Source organism: Portunus trituberculatus, chromosome 48 (genome assembly GCF_017591435.1).
Source record: "Portunus trituberculatus isolate SZX2019 chromosome 48, ASM1759143v1, whole genome shotgun sequence".
Taxonomy (NCBI): domain Eukaryota; kingdom Metazoa; phylum Arthropoda; class Malacostraca; order Decapoda; family Portunidae; genus Portunus; species Portunus trituberculatus.
In genome coordinates, this window is record NC_059302.1 from 26,897,939 (window position 1) to 26,924,918 (window position 26,980).

The window sequence follows — 26,980 nt, forward strand, 5'->3', positions numbered from 1 at the left end:
TTTCTTTCTTCTTTGATTCCAGTATAGTTTGTTTGGAACTCCTAAATCCTTTCCATCTCCTCTAAGTTCGTGACAAATCTTCGTGGTTGGTTGGGTTGAAAGTTCAGTGGATATTTTCAGTCAGTAAAGAGGAACCACGAGTGCTTTGGTGGCCGAGGGATCTCCAAGCGCACGGGTTCGAATCCTGGCCACGGTGCGAGTGTTGGAGGGGCTTCCTTACTCGGGTTATCGGTTCCTTAACGGGTGGGCATTCAGGTAGGATGTCTCCCTTAGCCCGGAAATTCCCGTGAAAAGCCCATGTGGTATAAATAAAAAGTCTTTAAAGTTAGATTCGAGAAAGAAGAATAGATAAAAGAAAGAGATAAGAGAAAATCGCTTCGTATTTTGTCTCTGGCACTCATATTAATCATCCTTCAAGTTATGGTGGCGAGTGCTTCTCTTGTTGTTGTTGTTGTTGTTGTTGTTGTTGTTGTTGTTGTTGTTGTTGTTGTTGTTGTTGTTCTTGCTGCTGATGTTGTTTACACTTATTTACCTTTTCATCCTTCTCTTCATTTTTCTTTATTTCTCCATTTTTCTCCTATTCCTTCTCCTATTCCTCCTTCTCCGCCTCCTCCTCCTCCTCCTCCTCCTCCTCCTCCTCCTCCTCCTCCTCCTCCTCCTCCTCCTCCTCCTCCTCCTCCTCCTCCTCCTCCTCCTCCTCCTCCTCCTCCTCCTCCTCCTCCTCCTCCTCCAAGAATATAAATTAGAACCAGGGATAAAAAAAAAAGAAAAAGGAAATAAAAGTCACGTAATGTGTAGACAATATATATTTGGCGAAGACCAACAATAAGGAATAGAAATATAGAAAACTTTGAAGAGAACGTGGCAAACAGTCTTATTTATTATGTATGTAATTTTAGTCCGTCTCTTTATTACTATTATTATTATTTATTCATTTATTTATTTTTTTGTTTAATTATCCTCATTCAGTTAAATCTAATACTGTAAAGAACATCCTTATTTATTTATTCATTAATTTTTTTTTATGAATTGTTTTCTTTAATGTTTTTTTTTTTTGTGTGTGTATGTATGTATGTATATTATTTCGTGGTGTAAGTTTATTCATATACTTTATCTTGTTTTTTTGGGGGGTTTATTTTTAATGGTATTTTATTTCCGTTTGCTGGTTGGGTGTGTGAAGTGTGAAGGTGTTGTCCATTATTGTTATCATGTGTTATCTTTGAAATCTGTGGTATGCAGGGCAGCGTGTGTGTGTGTGTGTGTGTGTGTGTGTGTTTTAGGAAGGGGAAGGGAAGTTTTATCACTAGCACACGTGATAAACGAATAGCATGAGAGAGAGAGAGAGAGAGAGAGAGAGAGAGAGAGAGAGAGAGAGAGAGAGAGAGAGAGAGAGAGAGAGAGAGAGAAGTAGAAAGAAAAATGAGTAGAATTAGAAGGAAAAGAAAGAGGATAGTGATGAAGACTTGAAATAGTGGAAAGAAAGATTAGCAGTAAGAGCAGAAGAAAGAAGGCAACATAGATGGGTCAGGTTAGGTTAGGTTAGGCAAGTATAAAGAGTTACCACGGATCATTATACTGAACCATTAAAAATCTGTGATTACTATTTTGTAATAACTTCGGAAATCGGAAAATATTAAACCAAAAAAAATATATATATGTGTTGTGGATTTTTAGAGACAAAATAGGAGGAAAAAGACAACAGCATAGTTATTAAATCCCAAAGCAACAAACTCGTAATAACTTTGATAACACGGTGCAATAAAAGTGTAATTTCATGCGGGAGAGAGAGAGAGAGAGAGAGAGAGAGAGAGAGAGAGAGAGAGAAAAAAAATCTGAGGGTCAAGTGAGACGAGCTACTGTATTTTCTGGGAAGCGAGATGTAGAGGGAAGAGGTCACGATAAGTTAGGTTAGGTTAGGTCAGGTCAGGTTAGGATACTTTACACCTTCAGTACCATGACATGTTTTTATATTCATTCTACTTACTATTTGGTGATTTTATGCAGCTTCAGAAACTTATGTGGGGATTGAAATCGTGAAGGCTCTGGCAATTAATCTTCTGACCTCCATACACGCTTTGTAATGTCAATAAAATCGTCTTATCACATCCAAAACTCGAGGTAAAAATGCGCTGCGGTACTGACGGGGTTAAGAAAAGGGGAAAGGGCGGCATTGCTGAGTTGCTGAGGCAGGGATGGGTGGCTGTGTGGAGAAGTGAGTCAGGGAGAGTTAAGGCTTGAAATGAGAGGTAGAGAGGGATGAGGAGGCCATAAGGGGAAGCAGAGAAATGAGGCAAGGGATACAAAGAGGATAGACAAGATAGACAAGAAGGGATAAGGAAAGAGATCTGGTGGACTAGAAGGAAGTAGAGAAGTGAGACAGGATACAAAGACTGAGTTAAAGATCAGAGACAGGTAAAGATAAGGAAGGAAAGGGGTAGGATTTGAAAGAAGATACAAAGTAAGGCAGGGTTTGAAATAAGCGGCAGGGAGAGATGAAGAGATCTGTGAGGTAGAGTTAGAAGCAGGAGAGTGAGGCAGGGAATACTTAGAGGTAGGGTTAGGAATGAGAGACCGAGAGGAATGAGGAGATCTGGGCGGCTAGAAGGAGAAGCAAGGAAATGAGACAAGGAAAAGAGAGGCAGAGTTTGAAAGAAGAGACACGGAGGGAGGAGGAAGGAAATTTGGGATGTAGAGCTAGAAAGGAGAAGCAAAGAAATGAGGCACGGGATACCAGAAGATGCAAAATGACAGGTATTGAGAGCTCATATCCACGAGAGATCAATAGAGGGATAGACAGTGTCCCCTTAAGTATGTCGCAAGAAGTAGAGTGTTACGTGACAGTTGAATATTACAAGCAGTGTCGTTATTTTGAAAGGCAGTGGTTCTGGGTAGTATTGTAACAAATTAGTTGATAAGTAGATGTGTGTGTGTGTGTGTGTGTGTGTGTGTGTGTGTGTGTGTGTGTGTGTGTGTGTGTGTGTGACTGCTTTCATATAGGACGGGTAGGGAAGGAAGGAGTTGAGGGTTGAGGAGGAGGAGGAGGAGGAGAAGGAGGAGGACCAGCTTAATAAATGAGTTAGTAGGTACGTTATTGACGAGAGATCACTGATAAAGTTGAAGCGATAAAAGTGTATATTTACTTGTACGAGACATCATAAAACGAGTGCTATGTTATGCATGACTCACAGACAATGATAAGTAAGTATGTAAACGTATGTTGCTTTAGGAAGACCACGTCACACCTACACATCCCGCGCCTCACTCCCTTTGTCGCTACATGAATCCTACAAACTCTGGCATCCTGTAGGAGGGGCTGAAGGACTCCCTATAGAGTAAACAGTGTCATTCCTTCCCCTCTCAGCTAAGCATCCTACGCCTCACTCTCATAGTCTCCTTTTATCTCTAGATGCTTCCTACAGGCAGTTTTGGTATCCTGTAGGAGAAGAATATCCTGTAGGAGAGGCTGAAGAGTCCCTATAAAGCTGACAGTATCATTCCTTTCCCTCCTGGCTATGCATCCTACGCCTCACTCCCTTTGTCGCTTGGTCATGCATATTGGCAGCTCTGGTATCCTGTAGGAGGGGCAGAAGGAGATCCTATGAAGCAGGTGGTGTCATTCCCTTCCCCTCCAGTCATGCTTGAGCGCCGCGACAAGTTCCCATATGTAAAGTTTGCTTACTCGCTCACTCGCCAACGGATGTTATATAAAAGCAACTAGACGTCACTATAATTTTGGGTGAAAGCCGCCTATTCTACGTGTGCAGGAGTTTTATGTTATAATTAGACACAGCCTTCACCCAGACACACCCAGACACTCCCAGATGATGCAAGGTTACTGCTCCGTCTCGCACACCCACGACACTTTATAAAGACTTGCACATCGTCCTCCACAAAAAAAACTTAAAAATCGCGGTTAACTCTTTTACAAACGGAGCGGCAGTAACAGGGCATTGTTTTATATATTATTTTTAACCTATTGAACACTTCACCTAGAACTCTTAGGTTATGAAAGAGGAGGTGTAGGTGTAGGTGTAGCGAAGCAGCATTCTTGTTTAGGGACTCACACCTGTGGGTCACGTGTCCAGCAACACCAACACACCTGGGCTCGTGTTCAGAAACGCTTTGTTCTCTTTCTCATATTTCGACTATTTTTTTTCAAGTTGAAAACACAAGGCTCTCACTATTTTTTCTTATTTAGGTAATGAATGCTTGCTAAACTGTCCCTAGAATCATGACAACCTGAACATCCCAATAACTTCAGGAGAGCTTGTTGAAAAGTGGTCAGACAAGACGCCCAAACGTTTGAGAACACGGCCCTCGAGTGCCACCTGACGACAACAACAGTGTTTACATCCTAACTCTTTTCGTCCGCCACGCGTCCCTCGTACAAACTCTTCACCAAGGCAAGACTGTGACAGGCTCCTGAACGTGTTATGATGGCTGCGGAGTAGCGGCGGGTCATCGGGGGCGGGGTTGAGGGGCGGGGCGGCTCACTGCGTGGAGTTGAGGGCGGGGTAGCAGTAGGACATCTCCTCGCCGTGGGAACACTGGGACAGTGTATCGAAGTTGATAATGAGCGACACAATGCCCGCGATGAAGCACACGATGCCGAACACCGCCACGGCCCACGCCCACTTCTTGGTGCCGGTGAGCAGCGGCCCTTCCTCCACCCGGATGTAGGACAGCGAGGGCAGGATGAACGCCAGCGGTATGGCGCAGATGATGCCCTGAAACACGGTGGAAGTTAGTGACGAGAAGAAAGTTTGTGTTGGAGGTGTGGTTAGTGTTCCATGTGAGGAGGAAGGGGTTGGCTTTGTGACTTGCATGCTCTGAGACACGCTGGATGAAGGTGGTTATCAACATCAAGTTAATATTCAAGATAGAAATCAAGGACACAATTTTTATGATGCATTACTGTGTATGAAATAACAATAAATCACCAACAGTCTGCTATAAAACAAAGTAATATAATATGAATGTGAACTGTGAAGAGGCCACAGGCCAGCAATCCTTGGTATAGTATGTGGGAGGTTACTCTACTCAGACAGCAGTGAGCAGGCCAGCAGGCTCCATCCCTGTCTATTAAACACTGATGAAAGCTGCCAACTTGTCTATTTGTATGTTTTCAGATTTGGATTCATATTAATAAGAAATTATACTTAATAATTTCATTGTTGATAAAAAAAAAATTAACCATTGAACTTCATATTTGCATCTGCTGTAATCATCAATATAGACTTAACTTTCCTCTTTATACTTTTGAATATTTGTCTTGTAAAAGAAGGCAATGGTTCTCTGGTGCCTGACTTGCTACAGGACCAGTGCAGGAACAGGACAGGACAAGCAGAGTTGATGCTTGTCCTGTGCAAGTACATCACATTTTCTATATACAGGATATTTGATTTTGATTTAATCATGATTTTTTTTACTCTTATTTAAATCGATTTGAATGATTTGATTCAAATCAAAACAACCCTGCTCGTACATTAAACAAAACTATTTCAGCTTTCACAGAAAGGTACGTAATTGGTCGGTTAGAATATGAAGAGAAATCTCCGTAAAAATGCCTGTCGTCCACATATGGTTTTCTCTGACAGAAGCATCCCGGAGAGCGTCATGCACGGCACATCACAGGAAGGCGTTACTGACTCACGAAAGGCCCCAGGAACACCCTACCATGTGTTTGTGGATCACTGAAGGCACTCACGTTCAGCTCTAGGATGATGCCGAGGCAGTCTGTGGTGAAGGAGAGCAGCATGCACAGGATGGCGATGATCACTGAGAGGACGGCGTGTCTGAAGAAGGGTTGAGGCTGGTAGTCGCGGAAGAAGGCTGTCTCGAGCACGTCGCGCGCCACGAAGCACTCGATGGGGTAGGTCAGCAGGATGGTGAAGGCGTACACCCCACGGCACAAGTTCATCAGGTCGTCATCCCAGCAGTAGTTCTCAAACATGTCGCCTGGGGGAAGAGGATGTGTGAGGAAGGCGGTGACTAATACAAGAGTGGCCTAACAACTGGTGCCTTTGTCCTTCATCCGGGATTGCCCCAAAATGCACCATCACCACGGACCGTCTCCAGCCAAGTACTTGCCATTTGAGGGATTGAAGTTGAGATGGTTTGGTCTAATAAGAGGAAATTAGTTTATGTTAAGAGAGCCTGGAAAGCCACTCACCTGTTCTTTCCCCACATCCGAGAAAATATTGTAATACCCCGTCCTTGATGAGAAGAGCATATCAGCGGGGAGGGGGGGGGATGAGGAGGATGAGATGGAGTTTTGGCGGAAAGGTGGAGAAAGGGAGTAAAAGATACAATAAAGAAATCATCAGAGGCGACTCACACATCGAGGCAATACCTGATGCTGGAAAAAAAATATACAGAAGATGGAGACGAGGAACTGTAAGGAAAGGAGACATAACAAAAAAAATATAAATGAAGAGTTTTTAAGATAAACGTTTAGTAGATTGCCGCTTCCAGATTAATTATTTGTTGTTATTTTTTTTTATCTATTTATTTACATTGCGCTTCCTCGTGTGTTCAGTGAGATTGTGTGTGTGTGTGTGTGTGTGTGTGTGTGTGTGTGTGTGTGTGTGTGTGTGTGTGTGTGTGTGTGTGTGAGGACCAGACGTGGGAAAAGATAAGATAAACACGTGTTGGGTAGAGCTGAGATCGTGAGAACGTTACCCACCTCCTCTTAAAAGCGGTAATGTGAAACACTGAGAACTTGGAAAGGGTTCTAACGTGTTCATGATAACGAGTTCGGAGGATTGCTTAGATATAAACACAACAAATTCATGTTACTTTTTTAAACCAAGGCCGGGATTTTCGGAAGAGATGTCCCGTAGATCCTTATAAGAAAGCGCGGCGTGTTTTGTGAGTTGGGGTGATTATTTCTATTTTTTTTTATTAATGTTCTGGCCTATAGCGCCTGTAGGTTTACTTGAATATTCGAAGCGTTGTTCAGCTTCCACCCATTAATGTCGCAAGCAATTTTATTTATAGTGGTACGTACCTATATTAGGGCCCATATCACCACCCAAGCGCATCTTTGGTGTAACCACCTAGAACAAATGGCAAAGTTTCAAGGCGGTACGTGGTGTGATTCGAACTTACGCGTGGACGTCTGCCTGATCCCATGCTCACCACCTCATCCACTACGCCACCGCCTTCCTTTGATAAACTTTCTGCATGTGCCTAAATTGCTAGTAATCCTTGAAGACGTTTAGTGTTCGGGTGTATACAGGTGTGTGAACGTGAATGAAATCTAGTTGACGTGAGGCGATGGTGTGACATGCTGCTGAGGGAGGGAGGCTGGAAGAGATATGGGCTGCCTTATGGACGTCAGTGTTTGCAAGATCTGATTGTGTTGCTTGTATTCACCTTTTCGTGTCCTTACCAAGATCAATCAAATAAGTTAGATTTGTATAATTAGGTTTCTTCTATGGATACAGAATTCTTGCTAGATCACAACTATGGACGTCAGTGTTTGCAGGATCTGATGGGGATTTTGTAGCTTATATCCACCTTTCCGTGGCCCTACCAAGACCAGTCAAATAAATTAAATACGTATGATTCGGTTTCTTCTTCCACGGATACAGAATTCTTATTTAGATTATCATAACCATGCATACGTCCTTGGAAACCCTGATAACTTCCAACAGACTAACCTTTCTGAAAGTCGCGGAGATAAGAACGTGTTGATGGGAAGTACATGCACAAGGAATGCAGGAAAAGTGAATAGCAACAGTGGAGATAAGATGAGAGAACCAGCGGCTAATCAGGAGAAAAATAGGGAAAATTAAGAGAAGAAATGGAGTTGCAGGATAACTTAGAATAACTCGAAGGTTAAATTAACTCAATCAAGGGAGGGCATAAGAACATAAGAACAGTTGACTTAAGGTAATTCAATGTGCCCCGTGATTCAAACAGCGCGAAAACCACAAGGAAAATTAAGAGAAAAGAATGGAATTGTAGAAGAACTAAATGAACTCGAGATGTGAATGAACTCAGTCAAGGAAGGACAGGTGACTCAAGGTAACTCAAGATGCCCCGTGACTCAAACAGCACGAAAACCACCGGGAAATTAACAGAAAATGTAATAGAGTGAAAAACAAATGAACTCGATGGCTAGATTAATTGAGGGAGGGCAGATGACTCAAGGAGGTAACTCAGGGTGCCTCGTGACTCACCCTGCACGTATCCGGTGAAGGTGAGGTAGCCCGCCATGCCGAAGATGAGGCTGAGGACGCCCGCAGCAGCGATGGAGATGTGCGTCACCTGAGGGAGGGACTAAGGTCACTTCAGAGAAAACTAGACGCAAACCTTACCAGGAAAACATTCATGCTAAATACTAATGGAAGCGTTTATCTACCCCACTTACGTCCATTATGGTTTATATTTGCAGTTTCTAGCCAGTACAACATCTGGAAATGGCTGTACCACTAGAAACGTCTCGGTGAAGAAGGAATAAGGAAAGCTGTGTCAATTGTCAATGAAAGAGGGAAAGGTTAACGTGACTGCCTTGGGTTCACTTAATTAGCGGCGGCAGTAAAGGTGTGAGACAGTTTCAAGCTTTTATAACGTCTGGAAATGGCTGGTACTAGAAACATCTCAGTGGTGAAGGAATAAGGAAAGCTGTGCCAGATACCAATGAAAGAGGCAAAGGCTAACATGACTGTCTTGGGTTCACTTAAGTAGCTGCCGCGGTAAAGGTATGAGGGGTGTGGCTTGTCTCTCGTTAATCTGGGCAGGCTGACACGCACGGCTAATTGACTGCACGGTAATTAAAGGGGTGTTGGCCAATTAAACTGTTGCACTCCTGTTGTGTTTAACGTTCTTCAGCGTTAAGTGTGATAGGATTAGTGTGGCTTAACGCAGGGGTAGAGTGGTGGATGAAAATATGTAGTGGAGGAGAAATGTGGAGCTAAGTACTTGTCCTATTACATCGCTACTGTGTGTTGGGTGGAGGAGAGGTGGGTGAAGGTATATATTGGAGGAGAAATGTGGAGCTAAGTACTTGCTTTGTTCCATTGTGTGTTGGGTGGAAGAGAGGTGGGTGAAGGTATATAATGGAGAAGTGTGGAGAGAAGTACTTTCTCTGTTCCATCGCTCTTGTGTGTTGGGTGGAGGAGAGGTGGGTGAAGTTATATAGTGGAGAAGTGTGGAGAGAAGTATTTGTGGAACTAAATACTTGCCCTGTTCCATCGCTCCTGTGTGTTGTCAGCGAGGGATTCAAACACGAGGAAGCTGGAGTGGTGACACATGAAGGCGAAACTCATGATGCCAATGGTGGTGGGGAAAGTGTCCTTGGCCACTTCCCAGGCGTCGTCCGAGGCGGGGCTGAAGGCGGGAATAAAAGAACAAGGGTGAATAACTGACGAAGCAGGGAAGGAAGAATAAGTGAATGGGAGTGGGGAAAGAACGAAGGTGAAAGAATGGCGAAGTTGGCGAGAAAGAACAGGTGAAAAGGAATGAGAAAGGAACAGGGATGAAAGACTGACGAAATAGAGAAGCAACAACAAATGAAAGAAAATTAGAAAAAAACGAAGATAAAACATTGACGAAGTAAGGGAGGAAGAATAAGTAGAAAAAAAAAATCAGGAAATAACGAGAGTAACAGTAACCGGATGGAATAAAAACTAATGTGTTCAAACTTTAATGAAAAAAAAAAAAAAATGGTTTAAGAAAGAGTAATTGGTTCTCAAGTAGAGTGGTAGACGAATGGAACGAGCTCAGTAATCAGGTTGTTAGTGTTGTCATTACGGAGCTTTAAGAGAAGGCTAGACAAATGTATGGTTGGGGATGGTAGGTGGAAATTTACGTATAAGAATGATTAACGGTTTCTTTCCATTTCCCTTATTTTCATGTTTTCTTACGTTCTTTAAAGGCTGGTGTGAAGTAACTGTAAAGGAGGAGGAAGTGGAGGAAACTGAGGAAAGAACGTAGAGGAAGGTTGTGAATGAATGTATAAACTTACTCACCGTGTTAAAGAAGAAACAAGCAAACAGAAAATAAATAAAATTAAATTAAAGAAAATGAAATAGAGAGAAAGTGCAAAATACAAAGAAAGAAAAAATGGAGAAGGGGATGGTTACACACACTAAAACTTACTAACCATATAATAAAAAATAGATAAATAGATAAATAAATAAAAAAAGATAAATAAAAAGGAAAATGCAAATTATGAAGAAAAAGAAAAAAAAATGGAGAAGGGGATGGTTACACACACTAAAGAAAGCTTACTAACCATATTATAGAAGAAACAATAGATAAATAAATGAATAAATAAAATGGAGAAAAATGCAAAATACGAGGACAAAAGAAAAATAGATGGAGAAGCGAATGGTTGGTTACCAATACTCACACCAGATCAAACATGGTGGTGAAGCGCACGACCATGGCCAAGGCAATAGCGGCGATCATCACCACGGAGGCCAGTGACATCTTGCACAGGTGTGTGATGTTCCTGGGGGCAGGTGTGGGAGGGCTTGGCGTTAGTGTTGTTGTTGTTGTTGTTTAATGCTTTTACTGGTAGCCATTATTATTATTATTATTATTATTATTATTATTATTATTATTATTATTATTATTATTATTGTAGCTTTGATTATTTTTTGTTGGAATGAATACTTATTAGAAAGTTATTTATAGATTGTCAGTAACTTATTAGTAAAACATTTGCAAGTAATTGGAGTTTAGTAGTAAGTTATATGTATAAATTTGATCTTATATTACACACACACACACACACACACACACACACACACACACACACACACACACACACACACACACACACACACACACACACACACACACACCTGTACAGAGAGAGGGGCAGGGTGATGAGGAGAGTGGAGGTGGCCATGATGAAGGTTCTTTGCGCCAGGACAGACTCGCTGGACAGGCCCGTGAGCCGTATGAGGACGATGCGTAGCGTGTCGCCGACGATGATGTTGTAGCTGATCAGGGCTGCGAAGAAATAAACAAATAACTCGCTTAAATGATAGTGTTCGAGATTGACTTACTGACTGCTCGATTCTAAACCTTTCACAGCGATACGGAACAATTCACACACTTAAAGAAACACTCCATGAAATCTTGAAGGAGAGGGAAACGTATTGAAATATTAGTGAATTAAAGAATAGTTTTTGAGATTGACTTCCTGATTGCTCTATTTAAGCCTCTCATTGTGATATACATTCAGTAAAATGTTTAGAGGTGGTTGGAGAGAGAGAGAGAGAGAGAGAGAGAGAGAGAGAGAGAGAACATAAAATCAGGAAAGAAGTCAAGCTATAACGCATTCCTCGCACTCATTCACAACACAAGTAATAAACTCACAGATGAAGGGGTAGAGGAACTGCAGGCAGGTGGCGACCACGAAGCCAGGTCTGCCGAAGGACGCCCGCACGAGCTCCTGGTACGTGCTGACCTCGGCGGTGCGGGCGGCGGCAATCATGAGGCAGAGGGCGGCATCAGTCACCACCGCCACCACCACCAGGATGATCAGGCCCATTGCCACGCCTGACTGGTGGATAGCGTACGGCATGCCTGTGGTGGAGGGAGGCAGGAGATGGTGGTAAGAGAAGAGGGATTGCTTGCCTTGGTTTTCATGTGGTGGAGGGTAAAGACTATGTTGTCTGTGTACTGGAGAGAAGAGAAAGACTAAAAGGATGATTGTGTCTTAAGTGTAGTGAGAGAGAAGGAATTGCTTGTCCTGTTGTTAGTGTGGTGGAGGGTAAAGATTGTGTTTGTGTAGGGGAGGAAAGGGAAAGACTAAAGATTCCTTGTGTTGTCTGTGTAGAGGAGGGAAAAGAAAGACGAAAGGCTCCTTGTGTTGTCTGTGTAGTGGAGGGAAAGGAAAGACTAAAGGCCTCTTCTTTATGTTTGTGTAGTGAAGGAGAGGGAAAGACTAAAGATTGCTTGTGTTGTTTGTGTAATGGAGGGAAAGACTAAAAAGGTTTTTCGTGTTGGCTGTGTAGGAGAGGAAAGAGAAAAAGAGTTAATTTGGTTTGAGGCTTAGAATTGTACTCTCTATTCTGTGCAGTGGAGGAAAGAGAAAGGTAAACATTATACTGCTTGGTAGTGTAGTGGAGGAAAGTGAAAATGTTATTGTTCTGGAGGCTAAAAATTGTCTGTCCTGTCTAGGTAGTGGAGGAAAGAGAAGGGTGTTGGCAGGGTGGTGTAAAAATTGTACTGTGGCGTAATTGAGGAAAGAGAAAAGTGTAAGTGTAGTGGAGGCTAAAAATTGTGGTGTGTTGGTGTAGACGTAGTGGAGGAAAGAGAAAGATGTAACGGAGGGTAAAGGTTGTACTGCCCTGTCTGCGCGGGGTAGGAAAAAGGAAAAAGTATCAGTGAAGTGAAGTCTAAGGGTTATACTGTCTGTTGTACTGGGGGAAAGAGAAATGTGTTAGTATAGTCGAAGCTAAAAATTGTCTGTCCTGTCTGTTTGGGAAGGAAAGAAAAACTGTATTATTAGGGTGAAGTCTAAAGATTGTGCTGCCAGGGTGTACCAGACCGTGGCAAGAGAATGAAAAGTTGTGTTTGTGAGGTGGACAGTAAAAGTAGCCTGCGTGTTGGTGTGCTGACAAGGGCGCAGGAAGCCGTCATGTTTACTGAAGTGTGGTGAATACGAGTACACGTGTTGTTGTGAAGTTCTGTTTGTAAAGGTGAGGTGTTGTTTCTCCTTCATGTAACTGTTGGAGGATTGACAGGAAAAGAAAACTGTTTGGAGAGAGAGAGAGAGAGAGAGAGAGAGAGAGAGAGAGAGAGAGAGAGAGTTTCAAAGGAAACAAAGAGGATCATTCGTGTTCTCAGGGATGTTCTTCCTCTTAAATAGGAGTCCTTGTTATTGTAAGTCGTCATCAGAATCACACAAATGCCTTCGAAAACGTCACTAATCTCCAGGGGAGCCGAAACGTTAGGAGGAAGATTTGCTAGACTCTCCTGGAATAAACAAACCTACGACGTGGGAAAAAATAATACACCCTTCCCTCTCGAAAATACGGATATTAAAGAAATGAAGTTAAAGTGATACGTTTTAGTGCCGCTACAATGCCAAGACTCACACAATGCAGCGGCTCACTCGAGACTATACAGAGAGAGAAAGTCTGTTCTAGTGTTGAGGTTCTTGTCTTACATCAGTCTGTATTCAGAAACGCTTTGCTCTCTCACCACGACTATTTTTCAAGGCCACAGAGATGATTAGCGAGGTTATCAAGAGTGTTTCTCCAGTTAATAATGTAGAAACCTTGTCGATCTGCCTCTAGAACCGTAAATACCCCTTAAAAAACTCGTATAAAATTAGATAAAGCCTTTAAAATAATGGAGGTGAAGCGTAGAAGTGTTTGAGAATACAAGTCATATACCGACGAACGATCTTTGAGCTGCGCAATGAACTCTTGAAAACATTGGCGTGTGTTTACATAATTGGCCTCCTTGGAAAACCAACAAGAAATAGAGATCGGAAAAAAAAAAAAAAAAAAAAAATATATATATATATATATATATATATATATATATATATATATATATATATATATATATATATATATATATATATATATATATATATATATATATATATATATATATATATATATATATATATATATATATATATATATATATATATATATATATATATATATATATATATATATATATATAAAACAACACTAGACTGAAATAAGACAAAACACAGCAAGAAACTAAAACAGTGAAAGTGAAGGTGAAAGATTATAAAAGAAAATAAAAAAAACGGAAAATATGATGGATAATATAAGAAATGCGAAAACAGTGGGAGCAGATGACAAGACATATCCCACGAACACTACTAGACTGTACTGGACTGGCGGTGGAGTGAAGGCCATCGTGCAGTGTTATCAGCGTTGTGTGTGTGTGTGTGTGAACCTCTCCCAGCAACTACAGTGTGGTGGTACCAGGGCGGCCCTTCATAGATACACAGGGCTCGCTTCTAACAATGAAATGCGAAGATATAGCAGCGTTCAGCCATGAGAACTGCCTTTGTGGTGGTAGTTCTTCTTTGTGCTATTATCTATAAGTAAAATATTAATAGTAATTAGGATGTCACCCCCTTCTCTCTCTCTCTCTCTCTCTCTCTCTCTCTCTCTCTCTCTCTCTCTCTCTCTCTCTCTCTCTCTCTCTGTCTTACCCTTTTGCTAACATTTCCTTTTTTTCTCCATCCCTCTCGCTGTTCTTTCTTTTCCTCCTCCTCCTCCTCCTCCTCCTCCTCCTCCTCCTCCTCCTCCTCCTCCTTCTTAGTAGTTTTAGATCTACACATTCCGGAATCTTGTAGTGCGTTTTCTTATCATAGACAGACTACTTTGTTAACGCGGAGTAATGTAATTTCTGTATATGGTGTACTGGGGCTGTGTATTGTTCCGCTACCCCAAGGGACGCCACGCAAGGTTGCCACAGCTTGAGTTTTTATACAAGATCTTGGGTTTTCGTCTCCTGTCTTGGGTTCTTGGGTATTTATTCGAAGAATCGCCAGTATCTTGAATTTTTTAAACATCCAGATGAATGAAATCGAAAATATTTAAGTTTTAGTAATTAGTATGGAATATTTGTATATAATAAAGTATTAGCACACTCGGTTATCCCTGACCAACAAGTACCGTTCCTGTTCCTTCCTCGGAGAGACCCGCCAGACGCAATATACCCGTGCTTAACTTGTACCGTACGTGTCTCTTCCTAGGACAGACCCCACTGGACGCGTCCCGTCCCAGGTCAGTCTTCCGCTACCTACCGCTAGCCACAGGTCTACAGGTGCGCCTTTGGTTTTTTTCATTAACAATGAGCTGTAGTGAGAAAAGTGACCCAGAGAATCCCATTCCCAGCACTAGTGGATGTAATGCACCTCCTAAAAAGAAAAGAAAACCATGGTATCATCAATAATTTAATACGGAATGGCTGAATGACCCAGAATTCAAAGAGTGGCTTAAACCAGATGCAAATGACAAATATGTTGCTTTGTGCAGTGTATGCGATTGTAAATTTCGTAACACAAATAGAAGTGGGCTATTAAACCATAAGTCATCGTCTAAGCACACAAAAAACCTGGAGGCAAAAAAAAAAGCAGCATAAAAATGCAACAATTTTTTTCAAAGAAAAAAACTGCAGAAGATCCTCAAGACGAAGTAGCTACTGCAGAGTTGTTACTTTCTGCATTCATGGCTGAACACGGAATGTCCTTTCACCAGGCTGAACATCTGAGTGAGTTGGTAAAGAAAATGTTTCCAAAGTGTCTGAAAATGTCTGAAAAAGACAAAAGCATCGTATGTTATGCAAGAAGGAATTGCTTTTGAGAAAAGACAGCAAATTACAAAGATTTGCAAAGAAAATAAGTTCTCTATCATGATTGACGAAAGCACCGATGTGTCAGTATCCCAAGTACTTGCTGTTATGATAAGGTTTTTTGACAAGACAAAGTGTAAAGTGACAGATGCTCTGTTAGACATGATAGAGGTAGATGATCCAAGTGCTGAAGGCCTATATAAGGCAGTGAAAGAACTGTTTGCAAGCAAAGGGATACCTTTTACCAATATTATAGGCCTTGCTTGTGACAATTGCTCCACCATGATGGGGGTGAATAATGGATTTCAGGCCCTCTTGAAAAAATACATCAGTGTTTATTCTTGGTTGCATTTGTCATTCATTTGCGCTGTGTTCAAGTAAAGCTTGTACTCATTTGCCTTCATACTTAGAAGAGTTGTTGAGAAATTATTGTTGCTACTTCTCACGGAGCAGCGAGCTGCAGCACGAGTTCAGCATGATTCAGGAGGTTGTTCACAGCCCTAAGCATAAAATGCTTTAGCTGTCACAGACCCGTTGTCTCTCCCGAAATCAGGTTATTTCTCGCATTTTAGAACAGTGGGATGCATTACAGCTGTTCTTCCAGGCAGAATAAAAAACTAACAATTTTGATGGGGCTGCTCATATATATAAAACAATGACAAATCAAGGCACGAAACATACGCTTGTTTCTGAACTACATTCTTGGAAAGGTTGATAAAATGGATTGTGAATTTCAGTCAGAGTATTTCAGGCTTAGTGTTGTTTATACGACGATTGCTGATGAGTATCGCATTATTCTTGGGATGTTTGTCAAGTCAGAAGTTCTTGAATCAGAAAAAACTGTCTCAGATTAATCCTGAAGATGTATCATTGCATATGAATTTATAACATTTGCCTCGATGGAAGATGTGATACCTTCTTGCTTAAGGAACCATTAGGAGAGAATGAAAAGAGGTTTTGGCATGATTATAAAAGGTATTTAGTTGAACTGTGTGTTCAGATGCGAAAGCGCTTTCTTTTGATGAGGAAAATGTGCTAGCATTACTCAATGTTTTGGATCCAAAAATTGCTTTGTCTTCCCAAAGAAGAATCAGAACAATACCAAAAATTGGCAGTTCACTTCCCTAATCTCGTCAAGGAGGAAGAACTTGATTCTCTGCAGGAACAGTGGGAGGACTTGTTTCATGCCAGATCAACTCTTCAGTATTTTAATTAGTCAGCAACATGTTTTTGGCATGAATTGCTTGGAATTACTGATGGGAATAATCAACCTAAATTTGAATTGCTTTCAAAATTCATGTGCTGCCACATTCTTATGATACTGTTGAGAGACTGTTCTCACAAATGAATTCGATAAAAACAAAGCAGACGAATAGATTACTGACCCACACACTTGCCAACCGGTTGTTTGCAAAGCAAGCCATCGCACGACAAGAAGTTCCCTGGTTTGAATGGAAACCATCAAAAGATCTCAAAACTGATATGAAAAATTACAAAATTCGTCAGCGATATGGGACCAAGTGTAGCAGCAGCCAACAGGCAACGCTGTATCCTGCTGAAGACACGGAAGTTGCCAATGGTAGCGAGGAAAGAACACAAGTTTATTTACAATAATATTGTGCTGTATGAAAGGTGAGTTTAAGAAGCTACATTTGTATTCTCATGTTCATGTAAAAAAAAAAAAAGTTTCATGTATTTTAAGTCGATCTTGGAGATTTTGGATGAGATATCTTGGATATTTCTGTTTTGTCCAGTGGCAACACTGGCCACGCTCAGTATGGTCCCAACACAGCCTCTGGACGGACTCACGCTCCGCTGCCGCTGGCAATCAGCTTGCCTTCTTTGACTGGTCCTCCTGTCCTGCACAGCCAGTCTAGTTATACAGTCTACAGTCACACTCCAGACTGTAATTATACATCATGACTCTTGCTACAAGCTCCATCTAGCCGCTACCGACTACAAGTCTCTCTCTCGTCGCCGGCTACTTCTCAAGCCTTTCCACGGCCGCTCGCTACCAAGCTACCAAGCCTCCAGTACATTTTGTATCCTACAATAAACACAGGGAAGCTCCCCCAGTGTTTCTCTTCAGCCACACCAGAACATATTGATGGTGCCAGCGGTACCAGGACATTGATGGTGGCAGCTGGTGTGCCGTCCACAGCCCGTGATCACCGCCACATGCAGCCTAGTAAGACGGCGTCCTTCCTGCTTCCCCAGCCTACCGCCCTGCCAAGGATTTTCGTGGAGCTGAGGACATCCATACATCTCTGCTACTCAATAAGTATCACCTGTCGTGAGTAAAACTATAATCACAGTGATTAATTTTCTATGAATATTTTTATGTACCAGTGAGTGGCGTTCCCGCGTAAAAAAGCGCACCAGGTTTGGTCCTCAGTGATGCCAGTGTCTGATTGGTCGCCTATGACATAAGAGCTTCCTGATTGGCTCTAGACAGACGCCATATTTATTATTGTGGTTGAGGTACCAAATATTTATTTCTGTGCAAGTACACATTTTTTTCAGTGAGTAGTACACATTTACACATTATTTTTTTTTGTTTGTGCTATTACACTATTATGCATGTTTTGAAGTGTTAGCAATATATACAGTGATTTCTTTATTTACGTGTGCATAAATTTATTTCACGTGATTTTCCTCAGACACGCAGTTTTCTTTGATTAAAATTTTAAGGGTAACTCCTATATTCATGTTTTCTTTCAGTATGCACTTTCCATAATCATTTACTTGCCAAGTTTTTATAATTATTTCATTGCATTCTTATTTGCAATTATATTAACGTAATTAGTACGGCACTTTAATAATTTTATAGTGTAAATTATCATTATTATATCTTGATTATTGTAAAAGTGTACTTAGTATAATTTCATATTATTTTATTTTTCTCAAGCCTTTCCACGGACGCTCGCTACCAAGCTACCAAGCCTCCAGTACATTTTGTATCCTACAATAAACACAGGGAAGCTCCCCCAGTGTTTCTCTTCAGCTACACCAGAACATATTGATGGTGCCAGCGGTACCAGGACATTGTATTTTGTGATAAGAAAGAAATGAAAACGTTTGTGATGAATTTTGATCAAGTCTTTAGATGATTTTCCCGGAGCCACACCTGCCACCTCATCCACCTCAAGGCCGCGGCGCCCCTCTTATGCTGGTGGCAGGGAGCACGGGGCAGGTGGAGGCGGCGGTTTGGGACTGGGTGTGTGTGTGTGTGTGTGTGTGTGTGTGTGTGTGTGTGTGTGTGTGTGTGTGTGTGTGTGTTTATTTATATATTTTTTTTAATTTAAGAGGGAAAAACTAGTCAAGGGCAATATGAAACGAAAAAAAGAGTCCACTTAATTGCGACTCCCCTTGCTGGTCCGAGAGTTATGCCAAAAAAGGGATAAATGTCTTGAAACTTCCATGCTCTATCATTTTCTCTTATCTTTCACTTGCCCTGTTTGCCACTTTGCCTTCTTTCTCCAGCAGTCACTTTGTCTTGTTTATCACCTTTTGTTTGTCTTCTTTCCCTTTTGTCTTGAACGTTTTTCTGTTTTTCATTCCTTTCTTCAATATTTTCTTAGGTTTCTCTTCTTGATTTCTATTTCTCTTTTTCCTTCATTTAGTCTGTTTTGTATCTTGAGTTGTTGTTGTTTTTATGTGTGATTTATTTATTGGTCTGTTGTGTTTATTGGTACGCTTTGTCTCGTATCGTCAGCTGAGTTAAAGGTGTTGTATTTCTTCAGACTACTATTACTACTACTACTACTACTACTAACAATATCAAACACCACCACCACCACCACCACCACCAAACAACAACAACAAGGACAACAATTTCACAGTCTTTAAATCCTCGGTAATGATAATATTCCCAATGCAAAACAAATTAATTAAGTTATCCCCAGTCTGGGAAATACTACAGCATTGTCCTGCCTCGGCCATCCTTAACATATTAATTAAAACATCCAGCACTTTACGATATTAATACGTTTCAGAAATGCATTAGTGTCCTGGTGGGGGGGGAGGAGGAGGAGGAGGAGGAAAGGAAGGAAGGAAAGAAGAAAGAAAAAGGGAAGAACAGAGGGAGAGATGGATAAAAAAAAGGGTTAGCAAGAGGAGGAGGAGGAGAAGAAGAAAGCAGGAAGAGAGAAAGAAAAGGGGAAGAAAAGCAAAGGAGATGGAGGAAAAGAAAAGGGTTCGCAAGAGTAGGAAGTGGAGGAGGAGGAGGAAAAAGAAAGAACAGCGAGAGGGATGGAAGGAAAAAAAAAATGTTAGCCAAAGGGTAAGAAATAGAAAAAAATAGAAGGAAATGAAGAAAAAAAGTGAAACAGAAGGAAAGAGATAAATATAATAAAATCAGAAGGAATAGGAAAAAAAATAAGGAAAAAAGGAAAATAGATGAGTATTAAACAGAATATATTAAGAAAAGAAATAAATATGTGAACTCTAAAAGGAGAAATTTTTGAAGCTTTGAACAAAAAAGATGAGGAAAGGAAAAATAGATGAAGGGTGAAGGAAGGGATGAAAGACAGTAATTTCAGAAAAGTATGGAAGAGAGATGGATAGAAGGAAGGGAGGAGGAGGAGGAGGTAGAAAAAAAAACATGTAAGAATAACTAGAGAGAAGAAAGGATAGAGGATGAAGAGTAGAGAAGAATGAAAAGATACGAAGGAAGGAGGTAAATACAAAGATAAGATAAAGATAAGTAATAACTACGAAAAGGAATAAGAAAAAGAGAGAAAAGAGAAGAAGGATAGACGGAGAGAAAAACGGAAGATTTTTTTACATGGGCGAGTGGAGAGGAGGAGGAGGAGGAGGGTGACCAGTTTCTTAAATATGTGGTGGAACTAATGAGTTTTAATTATCATAATGAGAAGAAAATGAGGAGCAGGAACCGAAACACAATCCTAAATTACTTTGTGTGTGTGTGTGTGTGTGTGTGTGTGTGTGTGTGTGTGTGTTGGCCAATATTAGCTGTAAAGGAATCATCTATGGAAAACTAAATTGTCTTTTTCAATTTTTTTCTTAATCATACTTTTATTTTATTTTCTATCTTTAAACTACTACTACTACTACTACTACTACTACTACTACTACTACTACTACTACTACTACTACTACTGTTACTGCTACTGTTACTGTTACTGTTACTGCCACTGTTACTACTACTACCACTACCACTACTACTACTACACTACCACTACCACTACTACTGCCACCACCACCACCACCACCACCACTGCCACTGCCACTGCACTTACCACCACCACCACCACCACCACTACCACTGCTGCTGCTGCTGCTGCTGCCACTGCCACTGCTGCCACCACCACCACCACCACCACCACCACCACCACCACCACCACCACCACCACCACCACCACCACCACCACCACCACCACCACCACCACCACCACCACCACCACCACCACTGCTGCTGCCACTGCCACTGCCACTGCTGCTGCCACTGCCACTGCCACTGCCACTGCTACCACCACCACCACCACCACCACCACCACCACTGCACCACCACCACCACTGCCACTGCCACTGCCACTGCCACTGCTACTGCTGCCACTGCTACTGCCACTGCTGCTGCTGCTGCTACTGCTACTGCTACTACTACTACTACTACTACTACTACTACTACTACTACTACTACTACTACTGCTACTACTACTACTACTACTACTACTGGTGTTACTATGATACTACTACTCACTGCTATAACTATTACTCTTACTACAACTATTACTTTTACCCACCACCACCACCACCACTTGCCCTCACCTATGACGCCGCTGCCCACGATAGAGTTGATGTAGTTGAAGGAGGTGAAGGAGATGGAGCTCTTCTCCTTCTTCGGATCTTCGTCCCCTTCATAGCCAGCCAGCCCCGGGGGGATCTTCGGGGGCGCGTCCGGGGTGGCGAGCTGCGGGGCGAGGCGAGACGGGCGAGGTGAGGCGGGGCGAAGCGAGGTGAGGCGGGGCAAAGCGAGGGGTTGATGGAAGAGAAAGGAAAAAGAAACTTATTAGTTATTAGATTAAGAATGAGAAGTTAATGTTGTAAACTAAGAATCGTATTAAATGAAGCTAAGAATCGTATTAAATGAAGAGTGAGATAAATATGATTGTTTGCTATTTCCAGTTGTTAGTTGAATCGAGAATTAGAGAAATATAATTTTAGTCATTTTTATCATCAGAAGTGAGAGAACATTTCATTATTAATCCAAGAATGAGAGAAAGTTAAGTGTGGTGACTGAAAAATAGGGATGGATAGTTAGCTGATAAGTCAATAATGAGGGAGTCTACGGTCTGAGTGTAGGTTGGGCTTCCTCACTCGGGGCAACGGTTTCCTAGCGGGTGGGCTTTGAAATAGGAAGTACCCTTAATAAGTATCCCCTTTAGCACATAAATTCCCGTGAAAAGCCCACATGGTATTAAAAAAAAAAGTTAGTTAATAAATCAAGAATGAGAAGAAATGAAAGAACAGTTCATTATTAACCTCTTCAGTACCGGGACGAATTTTTACCATGAGTTATGAGTATGATTACACCATTTTATTGACACCAGGAAGGGTCTATGGAGGTCAGAAGATTAATGGCCACAGTCTTCACTATTTCAATCCCCACACAAGTTTCTGAAGCTGTGTAAAATCACCAGATAGTAACCAGAATAGATATGAAAACGTATCATGCTACTGAAGGGGTTAATCCAGGAATGAGAGAAAGTTGATAAGTAACTGTGAAAAAGAGGGGTGGATAGTGAGCTGATAAATCAATAATGAGATAAAGAAGTTAGTTATTATATCAAGAATGAGAAGAAATGAGAATAGTTCATCAATTATTAGTCCAAGAATGAAAGTTGAGTGTGGTAACTGTGAAAAAGACGGGTGGATAGTGAGCTGATGAGTCAATAATGAGAGAAAGAAGTTAGTTATCAAATCAAGAATGAGAAAAAAGCTGGTTCTTGAATTAAAAGAAAAAAAAAGGAAAAGAAACGTTAATCATAAGACAATTAATGGGAGAAAAAAAATGAATAAGATAAACAATGAAGAATGCAAAAAACAAGAGAGAAAGATGATCATCACAGTAATGAAAAAATAGAAAATCGTAATAATAAACAAACGACAAAAAAAAAAAAAAAAAAAACCATGAAGGGAATCGGACACGTGGCATTATTTATCTTACGCACAAACTTATCCACTGAGCCAGAGAGAGAGAGAGAGAGAGAGAGAGAGAGAGAGAGAGAGAGAGATGGTATACATTTTTTGTGGTCTTTTTCAGTTGTATTTATTTATTTTTTGTCCAGTTTTCAGTGTATTTGTGTTTTTCGTTTTTATTATTTTTTTCAATATCATTTAAGTTATTTTTCCCTCGGTGAAGTGAATTAAACCCCTACAATACTGGGACACATTTTTACCTTGAAATTTGTGTACGATTAGAGGGTTTCATTGATATTAGGAAGGCTTTATCGAGGTCAGAAGATTAATGGCCACACTCTTTACTACTTCTAATCCCCCACATGAGTTTCTGAAGCCGCATAAGAATCAATCAGATAGTAAGCAGAATCAGTATGGAAACGCGTCATGGTACTGGAGTTAAGTTTTTGTGTGTGCTAAACTAAAGTGTAATATTTTCATTTTGCTCTTTTTCAATCGTAGGTTTGTCATTTTTTTTTCTATGCATAAGATTTTTTTTTTTTTTGTGTGTATTTCCATCCTTTTCTTCTGTTTCCATTGTTGTATGAGTGTAATATTTGTGTGTCTGTCTAAATTTTCAGTGCTGTATTTCCTTCTCTTTTTTTTCATTAATTTGTAGTGCAATATGTAAGTTTCCAAGCAGCAATTTTTAGTATATTATCTTTTTTTTTCTGTTTCCATTATTGTACCAGTGTAATATTTGTATGTCTAAAAATTTTATTGCTGTATTTCCATCTCTTTTTCCATTTATTTTGTAGTATAATATTTAAATTTCTAAGCATAATTTTTTCAATGTATTTTTCTACAACTATCTACTCGACATAACCTTCCAGACAACTATCCTCTCTTCTTCAATAACACTCAACTTCCCCTCTCCTCTACATTAAACACACTCGGTCTATCCTTCACTAAAAATCTAAACTGGAAATTTCACATCTCTACTCTTGCTAAATCAGCTTCCAAGAAGTTAGGTGTCCTATGGCGTCTTCGTCCATTTTTCTCTCCCTCCCAGCTGCTTGCTCTGTACAAGGGCCTTATCCGCCCGTGTATGGAGTATGGCTCTCATGTCTGGGGATCCACACACAGCTTTACTAAACAAGGTGGAATCTAAAGCTTTTCGTCTTATCAACTCTTCTCCTCTAACTGACTGTCTTGATTCTTTAAGTCACCGCCGCAATGTTGCATCTTTATCTGTCTTCTACCGCTGTTTTCATGCTGTCTGCTCTTCTGAACTTGCTAACTGCATGCCTTCCCCTCCTGCGGCCTCGCTGCACAAGACTCTCTACTTCTTCTCATCCCTATTCTGTCCATCTTCCTAATGCAAGAGTTAACCAGTATCTTCACTCCTTCATTCCCTACACTGGTAAACTCTGGAACTCTCTACCTGTGTCTGTATTTCCACCTGCCTATGACTTAAACTCTTTCAAAAGAGGAGTGTCAAGACACCTCTTACGTTAACTGGACCCTCCTTTTAGATTTTTCTGTTTTTTCTCTTTCTACTTTTCTTTTAACAGGGCCTGGCAACCAGCGGGATTTTTTTTTTTTTTCCAACACTGTGTTTGCCCTTGGCCAGTGCCCTTGTAATGTAAAAAAAAAAAAAAAAAAAAAAAAAGTTATCTTTCTCTTTGTCTCTGTTCAGTTGGAGCAGTGTAGTATTATTTCAGTGGAATATTTTTGTTTGTATGCTTCAGTTTTCAGTGCAGTATTTTCATTTTTTAATTCTGTATTCATTTGTAGTGTAATATCTAAGTTTCTGCGTATCAATTTTCAGTGTATTTTTTTCAGTTATCTCTTTGTCTCTGTTCAGTTGTTGCAGTGTAGGAGTATTTCAGTGTAATGTGTGTTTGTATGCGTTAATTTTCACTCTTGTTTACATCCTTTTTTCCTGTGTTCATTTGTAGTGTCATATTTATCTATCTATCTATCTATCTATCTATCTATCTATCTAAGTTTCTATATTCATCTTTATGTTTTCATCGTTGTAGCTGTGTAGGAGTATTTTAGTGTATTCGTTTTTATGCGTTAAATTTCGCTCTATTTCGTCTTTTCCTCTGTGTTTATTTGTTGTATTGTATCCAAGTTTCTACGCATCAGATTTCAATGTATTATCGTCATCTTCATTTTTCCGTTTTCATTAATTTAGAAGTCTGAAGTATTTTAGTGTAATATTCGTTTGCATGCGTTAAAGTTTTCTCTATTTCATCTTTTCCTCTGCGTTCATTTATTGTGTAGTATCCAAGTTTCTATGCGTCATGTTTCAGGGCCAATATTTACATCTATTTTTCAGTATTCATTATTGTATCAGTGTAATATTGAGAGTTTTATGCTCCATCAAATTTTCAGTGTAATATTTCCCCCTTTTTCTTCAGTTTTTTTTTTTTTAAATTATTGTAGCAGTGCAATATTTAAATTTCTATGCTTCAAATCTTCAGTGTAATATCTCTCCCTTTTTTATTTTTTTATTACTGTAGCAGTGTAACATTTGAATTTCTATGCGTCAGGTATTCAGTGTAATATCTCCACCTTTTTCTTCTGTTTCCATTATTGTTGCAGTGTAGGAGTAAACTTTGGAACTCCCTACTTGCTTCTGTATTTCCAACTTCCTATTGACTGGACTTCATTTAAGAGGAAGGTTTCAAAACATTTATCCCTTTCTTTTGGCTAACTCTCTCGGCAACTAAGTGGACCTCTTTTTATTTAATGTTGCCCTTAGCCATCTTTCCTCTCTTAAATAAAAATAAAAAAAAAATCTTAACGTGCATGAGGAAGTACATACGTGTATAGGAGCCTGCCGGGGGTCACTGCATTCCCAACACGTGCACTGCTGCGTTCCCCGGGCTGGCGTGAACATTAGCCAGATGGATCTCCCCTCGTGTGCGTTTCAGGGGAGAGCTACGTGTTATTTACTGGCGTTACTTATGGCGCCGATCAGTTGTGTTGTGTGTGTGCATTTAGTTATTCCCTTTTTTATGCAACTTGGAGCCTTTTGTTTAGTTTAGTTTTTTTCTTTACTTATTTATATTTTTATGCGTTTCACAGCGTGTTATTTACTGTTGTTATTTATTTTGTCGATGAGTTGTGCCGTGCGTGTGTTTATTTGAATATTTCCTTTTTTTTTGCAGATTGAAGTCTTTTTGTTTAGTTTTTATTATTTCTTATTGACTGATTTTTATTTTGTCGCGTTTCAGAGGAGAATTGTTTGGTGTTACATATGGCGCCGATCGTTGTGTTGTGTGTTGCATTTAAATATTCACACCTCACCTTAACTGCTCTCTAATTCACGATTTTCTCTAACGAGTTCTTTCTTTCCTTCATCAGGCAGTTCGGAGCATGGAGTGTCGGCCAGCACCACACCACCAGCAGGGACGCGTTGGTGAGTAAAGGGAAATATTGTGTTATTCCCGTGTAGCGCAGTGGTGTTTGTGGACGCGAGTGTGAGGTGGTGGCATATTGCGTCAGGTGGCACGGCAGGTGAGAGCAGGCAGGTGACACTCAAACCTGTTGCCTGTTAGAGTTTACTGAGGGAAACTGTGCTTGCGTTGGTGTGAAAAGTGGAGGACTGAGCGATATATTTGAAACACACACACACACACACACACACACACACACACACACACACACACACACACACACACACACACACACACACACACACACACACACACACACACACACACACACACACACACACACACACACACACACACACACACACACACACACACACACACACACACACACTCCTCGTAGTATATCGTCGCCATCACGTTATTCTCTTCCCTTTAAAGCCATCACGCCTCATGAATTATATGTTTTGAGGTTGGAAAGCCACGGCCGGGAGTCACACATACTCTCATCCCGTCACTCCAGACCTACATTTACTCCTTTTGCGCTTCCTGAAAACCCTGCACACCTTTCCTTTTCACCTGGATTAGTTTGACGCTGCGTTGTATCAAAGGGACGTGTTTTGAAAGGGTTTGCACTCATTAGGATTCTTTTCAAAGGCCAGACAGAGAAGTATTGTTGGATGATACAGAGATCTTGTTGAACGCGCTACGGAATTGACAACCAGGATAATTTTTTACTACAGCCATTATAGTTATCGCTAGGATCACAGTAACACCTTTGCAAATATCAGTACTTTCCACAACTGCTTACTAAACTATCACTACTCGTAAACTCTTGAAAACATCCTTGAAAACAACAATGACTAAATTTTATATCATTCTAAGCTAACACTGGAATCAAATGTAGAATAAACGAAAAACCAGCAGCATCCGTTATAGATTCTGCTACATTATCATTGTGACAAATATATCCTTGAAAACACCAATAACTTCAACTACATCCTGCTACATTATCACCAGTAACTTCCTCGATCTGAATTATTACTAGAATCATGAAAACTTTGAAAACAACAATAATATCCATTGAAGCCTACTAAACTAGAAACTTGAAAATGTCA

The 26,980-nt window shown here is 40.6% G+C and overlaps 1 protein-coding gene across 1 annotated transcript in view; it reads right to left on the reverse strand.

Moving 5' to 3' along the window:
* Nucleotides 1–790: 790 nt before the first annotated feature.
* Nucleotides 791–26,980, reverse strand: part of LOC123498616 (putative sodium-coupled neutral amino acid transporter 11) — a 157,928-nt gene continuing 131,738 nt past the window's right edge. Inside the window, exons 3-10 of the mRNA XM_045245893.1 lie at nt 21,106–21,247; nt 11,338–11,547; nt 10,818–10,968; nt 10,361–10,462; nt 9,192–9,336; nt 8,187–8,274; nt 5,708–5,958; nt 791–4,727 (exon numbers count right to left, since the gene is read on the reverse strand). Of these exons, the coding sequence (XP_045101828.1) occupies nt 4,491–4,727; nt 5,708–5,958; nt 8,187–8,274; nt 9,192–9,336; nt 10,361–10,462; nt 10,818–10,968; nt 11,338–11,547; nt 21,106–21,247 (1,326 nt within the window). The 3' untranslated portion in view covers nt 791–4,490. The remainder of the gene's footprint in view (nt 4,728–5,707; nt 5,959–8,186; nt 8,275–9,191; nt 9,337–10,360; nt 10,463–10,817; nt 10,969–11,337; nt 11,548–21,105; nt 21,248–26,980) is intronic.